This window comes from Salmo salar, chromosome ssa13, assembly GCF_905237065.1.
Source record: "Salmo salar chromosome ssa13, Ssal_v3.1, whole genome shotgun sequence".
Classification (NCBI taxonomy): Eukaryota; Metazoa; Chordata; class Actinopteri; order Salmoniformes; family Salmonidae; genus Salmo; species Salmo salar.
In genome coordinates this window covers 73,180,495-73,192,599 of record NC_059454.1, presented here as the reverse complement: position 1 = coordinate 73,192,599, position 12,105 = coordinate 73,180,495, and the positions used below count along the sequence as shown (strand labels likewise).

Below are 12,105 nucleotides of genomic sequence, written 5' to 3'. Positions count from 1 at the left end.
ACACACACACACACACACACACACACACACACACACACACACACACACACACACATTTCTGCTGACTCAGCAGATAGGTTCACACAGTGTGGAGGTATGGTTAAACACTCATGTATCTTTTTTTAAATCAAACATACGATTAAGCATTTCACTGTTAGTCTACACCGGTTGTTTACAAAGCATGTGACAAATAAAATGTCATGTCAATCTTAATGACCATGTCTAGCCCATTAAAGACCTGGTGTGGTGGTGGGTGAAACAATACCAGGTGAGCTTCTGCAAAATGGAAACTGCTCCACTGGTGGTTGACAATACATTTCATCATGAGACTCACCTGTCCAAACGAGCCTTTGCCTATCAAGGAGTCGATCTCGTAGCGGTCCATCCATTTCTCCCCGTTCTTGACGATGTAGTCGTAGTTGTCGTCATCGTAGCCGTCATTGAAGACCTTCCTCTCCTTTTTGTGACTGGAGTCGTCGCCCTGGCCCTGTTGGTGTCTCCGCTTCTTTTTTGCATAGTATACCTGCCGACAAAAAAGTGTTCCTACTAGATTACCCATCAGGTAGGTGGCACACTGAGCCTGGGAGGTGGTTGCTAAAAAAGGTAGGCCCTAACCAACACTGTGCAGTATAAGTTGGAGATTGCATTGGATCTTGTAACTATTTCATTCAAATATTTAAGTGGCTCAGTGCAGGCCTGATTCTACCTTCTTCAGGCCTGCCAGTTGTGTTGTCTACGAAAATGTTATGAAATCACAACAATTCTGAGTAGTGATCCATCCTTTTGTGTGCCCCCACCCCCACCCCCCCGGCCTTGAGCGACCAGAGTTCCAGGTACAGGTGTAGTGTGTGGCGGAGGGAGAGTGGTGGAACTTACCTCATTGATGCATTTGTAGGTTTTGATCAGGTCAATAGAGAGCTTCCTCAGGGGAGCCGAGGACGGGTCGCGAAAGCACTGGGGCATGCGCCTCTGTAACATGACAACATCAGGGGTCACCTTAAAACACAGACGCACCAAACACAGAGAACATCACCTTTTCAGAAACACAGACACACTCACCTTGTCTATCTCATCAAAACGATTCATTAGATCACCCGTCTTCAGCTACCATCAAGTGCATCTGTTTTTATGTGGCAAATGTTCCTATTCATGATGTCATTTGTTCACCATACTGAAGAGGGAGGATTGACACACATGGGGGCAATATACAGTAAGACTACGTAGGGAACTCAGTGGTGTGGACCTACATTTGAGCTTTGATGAGGGACTGATAGAGACCCACACACGTGGGCAGCAGCCACTGTACACCGAGGTCATGGGCGTGCTTGACAGCCCCCCCGCAGCTTATTTTGGTAACTGTCGTCAGTAATAAAATCAAGTGGAAAATCACACTGTTTATTATTAGTCCACTGTCCTGGACACGCAGGCCGTGATGTTCCCTGTACAGTAAGAATAACCCCTCACGCAGGGTCGGAATACATTTTGAGAAGTGCCCTTTGCTAGGAACAGAAAGGCCGACCGCAAGCGGTGTTGTGTAAGGCAGGCACAGGCCACAGGGCTTGGGGTTAGCACCACTTTGTGGGCGAGAGGATGTTTTTGGTTTGTGTGTGTGTATTTATGTCAATGTGTGTGAGTATGAGTGCATGCTTATGTGTGTGTGTCAGTATAATTGTGTGCATCAGTGTGCGTGTAATTGTACGTGTGAATGACCGTGTGTTTGTGTCTAGTTGTAGCTAGTGTACCTGGCTGGCGATAGACTGCTGCGCCTGCTCGCTGTAGGGCAGAGCCGGCACAGACGGGTCAGTTGTCTGCTGGTGCCGCTCACTGTACTGCTGGTGCGAATGGGGCATGGGAGCAGCCATCTGAAGCCCAGCAGCGTGGAACGAAAACGAGGGGGCAAGCCGGACAGATGAAGGTTTGCATGCTGAAGTCTCTCCTCCTGAAAGAGAGGGACACCTTCTGATTGACACACATTTAATAGGTTCTCACAAGGCCCCATTCTCAGTAATCTCAGTGTGAACCCTTGCAACGGTGTTCCTTTAAATAAATAATGCAACTTAAGAAATTATGTAATTGTGTTTGGAATAATCAGTGTTTGTATACTAGAGCAAGTATTTTTCCATCATTCTTTTACCAGTGATTATTCCATTCACTACCATCAACAGACTTCCCATTTCTCAGAAAGTTGTAGCCATTTCGGAAGACAGCATCCTACACGACCCAAAATGTATACATGAAAACAAGCATCACCATAAACCTACCGACAAGAAGAAAAAAAACTACAAAAAGGACCATGGCAGGGAGATGATGTAATACCTGCACACTACTTCATCACATCCCTGCATGATGGCCAGAAAAAAGAAGGAAAAAAAAGCATGCTTTGTTCACCAGATATTAAGTGAATAATTGATTGGGGAAACTATTACAAAAGCCCCAAAGCTGATTAAAGAAATTCTGAAGCAAAATGCTCCAGGGCAAAAAAGTACAAAGTCCCAAATAGCTAGCTGACCATTGCCATTGCATTTAAAATGTCAATGAACTGTGAATGAATAATGGCACAGTTTAAGTTTTCTACGGCATCTTAAGTCTCATCTGGACTCATGGCATATGAGACCTTTGAAGGAAACTATATATTCCAGGAAATATTCTAAAGATAGCTTTTGAAATTAAATCCTAACATACCCAGACACCACACAAACTTCAAATCACAGTAAAGGGACCCGAGTTGCTTTGTAAAGATAAACTGTGACATTCTCTGTCCTGTTGCACAGAGAGTTGCTCCTTGGCCAGTGGCATGCAGGATGAAATCAGATCACAAAAAAGCAGCAGCACATGACGATGACGAGAGTCTAATGTGTCCTACAGCACTGCGCGACTCGCTGGAGTCTTTTCTCCATCGCCCTCAGATCAGGTTCCATCCCAAACAGGAGGGACCCAGAGGACACAGCCCACACAGCCATGCTTTTGTCACAAGGTTGCTCTCACTAACACTCCAGATGGTCTCTCAAATAGCTGGAGAGATTTGCCAGCAAAAAGTCAATGGAATGATTAGCAGTCAGTTACACAGCGAAATTAAACATAGCTAGGGCTCATGTGGAAAGGTTTGTATATTAAGCTTTTTTAGTCAGTTTTACCAGAGGAGGAGGGGGTAACCTTTGATCATGCTTGGTTAAATCAAAGAAGAGGGATGGGGGGGCTGTGGAGGCTCTCAGTGAGTGGACCCTCTCAGTCTGAGTCGTCTGCTGGCTAGTGACTCAGCATCAAGATGGGAGCATCAGCCGAACTCAGACCTGCCTGCCTTTTACCTACTCTTCCCCTCCACCACCTCATCACACTGAGGGCTGGGAAACCGCTGCGTCACCACACACAACTCATTCCCAAAAGCTGCTCTGGCAGCGTAGCCGAGAGAGAGAGAGAGAGAGAGAGAGAGAGAAGCAAAAAGCGAGCACAACGAGCTGCTGTCTGATGCTATAAACAGCAATCGGACATCACCTTTCCCCTTAAATCCCTGGGTAACGTCATCTTTCAACGCATCACTCTGGATTATATTTTTCTAATCCCTGCTGCTGCAATTACTGTTCAGTTTCCCTGTTGCTGTAGTCAAGGAATTTAAAAGAACTGCCAAAACACTCAAAATGAAAGATCGAGGCAGCGTTTCAAAAAGTGAAAGTAGATTTAAAAAAGGTCATGCTTTTATCAAGTAGGCAATATGCTTTGACTAATGACTACAAAATCAAATCACATCTCACGCAATTAAGTAGCTTTCCAACAGAATAGTGCTTGGTGTGAACATTGCTTCATATTACCCCAACCACATTAACTTTTTTGTGTGTAGAGGGACCTTAAAAATTATATAATTGAAGAGTACAATCAATGACTGTGTTAGGCGTGGCCTAAAAATGGCCAGCTAGCGTCCATGCTAATTGTTAGCATTACCGCTAGTTAGCATTTTTCTATTTGCTTACACACAAAAAAGTTAATGTGGTTGGGGTAATATGAAGCGATGTTCACACCAAGCACTATTCTGTTGGAAAGCTACTTGATTGCGTGAGGTGTAGTCATTACTCAGAAAGCATATTGCACAAATATTCATGATAAGGTTAAAATCATTATCAAACCATAGATCCATCACTGTAATATCCAGAAAATATTTCACTTTGATTGACATGAACGGGCACTAAACTGCTGTAACACTAAACCATTGTCTGCAAATCTACCATGAGAAGGTGGCGAGTCATGCAGATATTATGTAGCCAATGGTAGTGCGTACGGCCCAATACATCACTGGGCTAAGCTTCCTTCCATCCAGTACCTATTTTCTAGGCGGTGTTAGAGGAAGGCCCCCAAAAAATTGTCAAAAGACTCCAGTCACCCAAGCAATAGTTCTCTCTGCTACCGCACGGCAAGCGGTACCGGAGAGCCAAGTCTAGGTCCAAAAGGCTCCTTAACAGCTTCCACCCCCAAGCCATAAGACTCCTGAACAATTAATCAAACGGCCACCTGGACTATTTACATTGTCCCCCCCTTTGTTTTTACACTGCTGCTACTCTTTGTTTATTATTTATGCACAGTCACTTTACCCTTACCTTCATGTACAAATTACCTTGACTAACCTGTAACCGCGCACATTGACTCGGTACCAGTACCCCCTGTATATAGCCTCATTATTGTTAAGTAATTTTGTGTTCATTTTTAAAGTAGCTTATTTAGTAAATATTTTCTTAGATCTATTTCTTGAACTGCATTTTTGGTTAAGGGCTTGTAAGTAAGTATTTCACGGTTAGGTGTTGTATTCGGCGCATGTCACAAATAACATTTGATTTGAAGTGAGCTAAAATAAATCGATCTCTGCTTTTTTCGTTGAGAGCTCCAACTACTTTCTGCCTCAAATTTGTCCTTTTGGAAGTTTTTCTTGGTAAACCCGTCTCACGTTACAATTAATGCGTACTTCACATACAGGAAATGTGTGATTTTTCCAAGTAGTGTTATTTAGCAGTCATTGAAGGCACAATCTGGGATACTTTATTTTGTGTAATGGTCATTTAAATTAACAATACACCTATAGATTTCAAAAATGCTTACAACAATTGTGTCGATCTCTGGGACAGCGGGGCTCTGCTGCTGGGTTGACTAAGAAATATAGCTTTAAATACAGGCTTGAGTTACGAGTAGAATTACATTACACATATACACTGAGTATACAAAACATTAAGAACACAAGGTGTCAAAAGTGTTCCACAGGAATGGTGGCCCATGTTGACGCCAATGCTTCTCAAGTTAGCTGGATGTCCTTTGGGTGGTGGACCATTCTTGATAGACACGGGAAACTGTTGAGCGTGAAAAACCCCTTAGCGTTGCGGTTCTTGACACAAACCAGTGCGCCTGGCACCTACTACCATACCCCATTCAAAGGCACTTCAATCTTTTGTCTTGCCCATTCACCCTCTGAATGGCACACATACACCATCCATGTCTCAAGGCTTAAAAATCCTTCTTTAACCCATCTCCTCCCCTTCATCAACACTGATTAAAGTGGATTTAAGAAATTACATCAATAAGGGATCATAGCTTTCACCTGGGCAATCTCATGGAAAGAGCAGGCGTTCATAATGTTTTGTACACTCAGTGTATATCACAAGATTACATTTTTAATATGATCAAAGCCAGCTAAAAAGATGTAGCCTATTTTGTCATTAATTCACAGATTACTTTTAAGGACTTCTGAGGTTCGGCAAGTTCTCCCCAAAAATATTGGTGCTTTGACATTTTCCAAATGATGTCTACTGAAAGCATTCACACACAGTAAGATCTCATGTCTGATCACATGTAAAATATAATTATATGGCATGTACACATGTATTTGGCAATCAAAAATGTAATAGGAATAAGGTGAAAAATAAGTAGTTAAGACAGATATTAGCAGACATTCCAGTTGCATCAGTTGTTTTACTTGACTGATTCAACTCAGCAGTGAAAGCAAGCCTATAGCCCTGTAATCGAATCTTCTCAGTTCTATTTTGAAATCTCAGTCTGTCTGCAGTGAGTGGGTATTCTGCAGATCATTAAGTACTCATTTATCAACGTCTCTCACCAGGCAACACAATGCAGCAGAATCACAGAGAGTAACCAGCCTTCTGAACCCCAGCAACAGTACCTAATTAGCATAGCCTACCACCAAGAAGAAACTGTGTGATTGGCTTGTGCTTTCTCCGGCTTGCCCAATCAGAAGACAGTATGCAAATACCCTACTTTTGTTGCTAGGGCAGAGCTCCGATCTATTGTCCAATAGGAAAACAAGTAATAAACAAGAAATGGAAAAATCACTGTCAAATTTCCAAGCTTTTTTTTTAACACATTATTTGCTGGATGAAATTAATGTAGCAGTTTAGAACCTGGAGCCAGTGTCTCCAAGAACAGAGCTCTAGCAAACGTCCAACCTAAGATAAGGGAGTAGAGCCGAGTACCACAACCGTGATGGGAAAGAGTGACATATTCTGAATCTTTTTTGCCTGATATTATGAATTTGGTATTCAGAATGAAATTATATTTAGAAAACAAAATCTTGAGTTAAGTTTATAATCCCAGAACACAATGTATTTCCTTCTGACAACACATCATGAATAACAGCATTAAAACATTTAATAATAAAAAGAGACAGTCATGGTGAATACAGTTGAAATACTTTCCTATTAACTTTTAGTCTAGGCTATTGTTCCTTTTAATAGAGAATCAATATACACTACTGTATTTCTAGGGGAGCATTTTGGACAGCTTCAATACAATCTCAGCAAAATACATTAATGCACAATTTAAAGCTCGCTTGGTTGATTCTACTAGACAGCATGAGTATGCTGTTGGGAAATCCAACCGGGCTGAGGCAGCACATTTACGATTGCTTTTACAGTAAACTGGCATTCCAATTTTTTCTTGACAGGCAGGTGTAATCTAGCAAAAAAACACTCTGAAAAGCGGAAAAGGTGAGGCCATGTCTTCTTCTCCCTCAAAACTGGGCCGAAGTTCAGTGGCAACTAAAGTGGAGTTGAGCTATAGTCCACCAGAGGTCAATTGAAACTACAGCTACAGCAGTTTTAATTGATTCATCAATCACGGGAGGAGTTTCATAATTACACAAACTTAGCCTAAGAGTCAAACCTGGTGTCTGTTCATCAACGAATTTATGTATTTATTTATTTGTACATTATTTACGCATTTTTGCCTTCAATATGATAATACATTTTTATCCTTTTTTGTAGATACTTTTGTCCTTTAAGTGCCAGATCAATTCCCACTTTTTTACACCAGGCCTGATGTCATGGCTGGGATGATTGTGGAATTTTGGACAACGATGAATTGTTATGCAAATTGCACAGTTGTCATAATTGTAATTTTTACAAAAAAATAAAATAAAGTGTAATGCATCTTTGAAAATTTGCTACGACATACATAATGAATACAACACCGCTTTGGTGACACCCACGTCGCAAAAACGAATGGTTTTGACCGCTTGGAACTTTTGGAAATTAAGCTTTTCCTCCAAACTGTGCCGTTCTGCTCGTAAAATGATTACCAATTTTACCTACTTCATTTAAAACTAACTGCTATTGGGTAAACTGCTTGAATAAAAAGTTGAATTCTCCCTTCTCCTAAAATTAAGGTATTAAAGCGATGACAAATATTTTTGGGTTCACAATTATTGTGCATAATTCTTAGTTGCACGATTATCCAATAATTGTGCCAGCTCTACCCGGGGTTTGAAACAGCAACTTTTCCACTACTGGTCCACCTCTAACCTCTAGGCTACCTGCAGCCACCAAAATAATGATGAGCAGTGCTGTTCTGTCACACCATTAGCTAATCAATGTCAAGGAGTAGTAAGCCTACTCAAATATGTTTCATTTACTCTGGCAAGCCGGCTTTGCAGAGATCCTTATGTCGCTACAACTAACTAAAACAGTTAGACTTGAGGGCTCTATTTTTGGCTAACGTTAAGCCAGCGCTATTGTGAAACACACATTAGTTGGCAATTTCGGATTGTAATATCTGGCGCTTTGGCATTTTCCAACCATTGCAGCATGGTTGGCATTTACCTGTAACATCAGCTCAGTTGCGGTGAGGTGGGAATAGTGCCAATATCTAAGGTGTGTCCTTAAAAACAAAGACATTTCTAAGTGACCTCAAATATTAGTGTGAACTAAGCTAGAAGAGGAAATCAATCTCCTAAAAAAGAAAACATGAATGTCCTTGAGTGGCCCAGTCCTTCAGACAAGGAGGTGACTGAAAATGTTTGATGCAAGAAACCACTTTACAAAATAAAATGCTTTATTGTTCCCATACCATTATTACAGAGAATCAGACAAATTATGCTACCCTCTGCCTATTGGCTACTTAGTCTATTCAAGCATGTCTCAAAATACAACATTGCCCCTTTAAGAAAGAAAGAAAAAAAGCTCTTTGCCGGACTGGCTTTTCAAAGGTGTCTATAAAAGTAAACATTTTGTGGTCTTGTAGGAAGCAATCACTCCCATATGGCTGACTACAAATTATCTATAACTGGGCTAATAACTCATTAACTAGCAAAGGATATGAACACAATGTGCACACGTGGCTACATGCAGCTCTTTCTGTTGATCTCAAGACAAGCGTATCTACTTACGACCACAGCTGTAAACACAGTCCAGTTCATCCATATATGGCAATGGTCTATTGGAATATAGGCCTACTGCAGCTCTGATTGGTTATGCCCCACGGGTCTGTGTAGAGTACGGGCTGAGTCATGCACAATAGAATCTTACTCTGATACGTTCTGCCTACAACAATCTCTTGCATAGTTCATTTTGTTTCTGTATGTTGCATTGAAAGTGGCTAATATTGCATTGATTCGATCACAATTTCCACAGTAAAGGGAAATGTTGATAGTGTTAACTAACAGGGAAAACTGTAGAAAGTTGAGTGAAGTTCAATCTCATCCTTCTCTTTGTGGGCTGATATTTCTTCTGCGCTCTGCACGGCAGTCCCGTCTCTGGGCTACTGCACGCCCACGTGCAGCTTAGAGGGAACATTGGTCCTCTCCGCATACCCATAACATGATGCAGCCACCACTATGCTTGAAAATATGGAGAGTGATACTCAGAATACACTTTGTATTCAGGACAAAAAGTTAATTGCTTTGCCACATTTGTTTCTATATGACTTGACTGTGATTTTTGAAAGACTACCTCATCTCTGTACCCCACACATACAGATAGATATTTGTAAGGTCCCTCAGTTGAGCAGTGAATTTCAAATATATATTAAACTACAAAGACCAGCCAATGCCTCACAAAGAAGGGCACCTATTGGTAGATGGGTAAAAAAGGCAGACACTGAATTTCCCTTTGAGCATGGTGAAGTTATTAATAACACTTTAGATTGTGTACCAATACACCCAGTCACTACAAAGATACAGGTGTCCTTCCTAGGAAGGAAACCTGCTCAGGGATTTCTATATGAGGCAAATGGTGACTTTAAAACAGTTCGAGTTTAATGGCTGTGATAAGACAAAACTGAGGATGAAGCCTGTACAGAATAACAATACTCGAAAACATGCATCCTGTTTGCAATAAGGAACTAAAATAAATTTACTTTATCCTGAAAACAAAGCGGTATGTTTGAGGCAAATCAAACAACATCACCGAGTACCACAATTCATATTTTCAAGCATGGTGGTGGCTCCATCACGTATCATAGGCAAGGACTAAGGAGTTTTGGGGGGGTTTTTTATAAAAAGAAACTGAATAGAGTGAAGCACAGGTAAAATCTGGTTCAGTCTCCTTTCCAACAGACACAGGGATCCAAATTCATCTTTCAGCAGGACAATAACATAAAACACAAGGCTAAAAATACATTTTGTTCATTTACAACCTTATTCTAAAATTAATTAAATAGTTTTTCCCCCTCATCGATCTACACACAATAGCTAATAATGACAAAGCAAAAACAGGTTTTAAGAAATGTTTGCAAATGTATTTAAAAAAAAAAACTGAAATATTACATTTACATAAGTATTCAAACTAGAGGTCGATTATGATTTTTCAATGCCGATACCAAATCAAAATGAAATCAAATTTATTTATATAGCCCTTCTTACATCAGCTGATACCTCGAAGTGCTGTACAGAAACCCAGCCTAAAACCCCAAACAGCAAGCAATGCAGGTGTAGAAGCACGATTGTCCCCAATAATACCGATTATTGGAGGACCCCGAAAAGCCGATACCGATTAATGAGCCGATTTTTTTTGTGTGTGTGTGTGTGTGTGTGTGTGTGTGTGTGTGTGTGTGTGTGTGTGTGTGTGTGTGTGTGTGTATGTATATATATATATATATATATATATATATATATATATATATATATATATATATATATATATATATATATACACTGCTCAAAAAAATAAAAGGGAACACTTAAACAACACAATGTAACTCCAAGTCAATCACACTTCTGTGAAATCAAACTGTCCACTTAGGAAGCAACACTGATTGACAATACATTTCACATGCTGTTGTGCAAATGGAATAAACAACAGGTTGAAATTATAGGCAATAAGCAAGACACCCCCAATAAAGGAGTGGTTCTGCAGGTGGAGACCACAGACCACTTTTCAGTTCCTATGCTTCCTGGCTGATGTTTTGGTCACTTTTGAATGCTGGCGGTGCTTTCACTCTAGTGGTAGCATGACAACCCACACAAGTGGCTCAGGTAGTGCAGCTCATCCAGGATGGCACATCACTGCGAGCTGTGGCAAGAAGGTTTGCTGTGTCTGTCAGCGTAGTGTCCAGAGCATGGAGGCGCTACCAGGAGACAGGCCAGTACATCAGGAGATGTGGAGGAGGCCGTAGGAGGGCAACAACCCAGCAGCAGGACCGCTACCTCCCCCTTTGTGCAAGGAGGAGCAGGAGGAGCATAGCCAGAGCCCTGCAAAATGATCTCCAGCAGGCCACAAATGTGCATGTGTCTACTCAAACGGTCAGAAACAGACTCCATGAGGGTGGTATGAGGGCCCGACGTCCACAGGTGGGGGTTGTGCTTACAGCCCAACACCGTGCAGGACGTTTGGCATTTGCCAGAGAACACCAAGATTGGCAACTGGCGCCATGTGCTCTTCACAGATGAAAGCAGGTTCACACTGAGCACATGTGACAGACGTGACAGAGTCTGGAGACGCCGTGGAGAACGTTCTGCTGCCTGCAACATCCTCCAGCATGACCGGTTTGGCGGTGGGTGAGTCATGGTGTGGGGTAGCATTTCTTTGGGGTGCCGCACAGCCCTCCATGTGCTCGCCAGAGGTAGCCTGACTGCCATTAGGTACCGAGATGAGACCCTCAGACCCCTTGTGAGACCATATGCTGGTGCGGTTGGCCCTGGGTTCCTCCTAATGCAAGACAATGCTAGACCTCATGTGGCTGGAGTGTGTCAGCAGTTCCTGCAAGAGGAAGGCATTGATGCTATGGACTGGCCCGCCCGTTCCCCAGACCTGAATCCAATTGAGCACATCTGGGACATCATGTCTCGCTCCATCCACCAACGCCACGTTGCACCACAGACTGTCCAGGAGTTGGCGGATGCTTTAGTCCAGGTCTGGGAGGAGATCCCTCAGGAGACCATCCGCCACCTCATCAGGAGCATGCCCAGGTGTTGTAGGGAGGTCATACAGGCACGTGGAGGCAACACACATTACTGAGCCTCATTTTGACTTGTTTTAAGGACATTACATCAAAGTTGGATCAGCCTGTAGTGTGGTTTTCCACTTTAATTTTGAGTGTGACTCCAAATCCAGACCTCCATGGGTTGATAAATTGGATTTCCATTGATTATTTTTGTGTGATTTTGTTGTTAGCACATTCAACTATGTAAAGAAAAAAGTATTTAATAAGATTATTTCATTCATTCAGATTTAGGATGTGTTATTTTAGTGTTCCCTTTATTTTTTTGAGCAGTATATATTGTATAACGTTAGCCATGGAAAGGGCGGATACCTAGTCAGTTGCACAACTGAATGCCATCAACTGAAATGTGTCTTCCGCATTTAACCCAACCCCTCTGAATCAGAGAAGTGAGGGGGCTGC

At 41.9% G+C, this 12,105-nt stretch overlaps 1 protein-coding gene across 6 annotated transcripts in view; it reads right to left on the bottom strand.

The window, feature by feature from the left end:
* dyrk1aa (dual-specificity tyrosine-(Y)-phosphorylation regulated kinase 1A, a) overlaps window positions 1-12,105 on the bottom strand; it is a 59,330-nt gene that overhangs the window by 13,436 nt on the left and 33,789 nt on the right. For 4 of the 6 annotated variants that reach the window (XR_006758621.1, XM_014137264.2, XM_014137268.2 and 1 more), the window contains 3 exons: window positions 1,743-1,939; window positions 877-996; window positions 335-523 (listed from right to left, as the gene is read on the bottom strand). Coding sequence is in view for 5 of the 6 variants with exons in the window: in XM_014137264.2 (XP_013992739.1) it covers window positions 335-523; window positions 877-996; window positions 1,743-1,939 (506 nt within the window). In the remaining variant the exon portion in view is untranslated. The remainder of the gene's footprint in view (window positions 1-334; window positions 524-876; window positions 997-1,742; window positions 1,940-12,105) is intronic. The other 2 variants (XM_014137267.2, XM_045693529.1) reach the window with 1 other exon arrangement.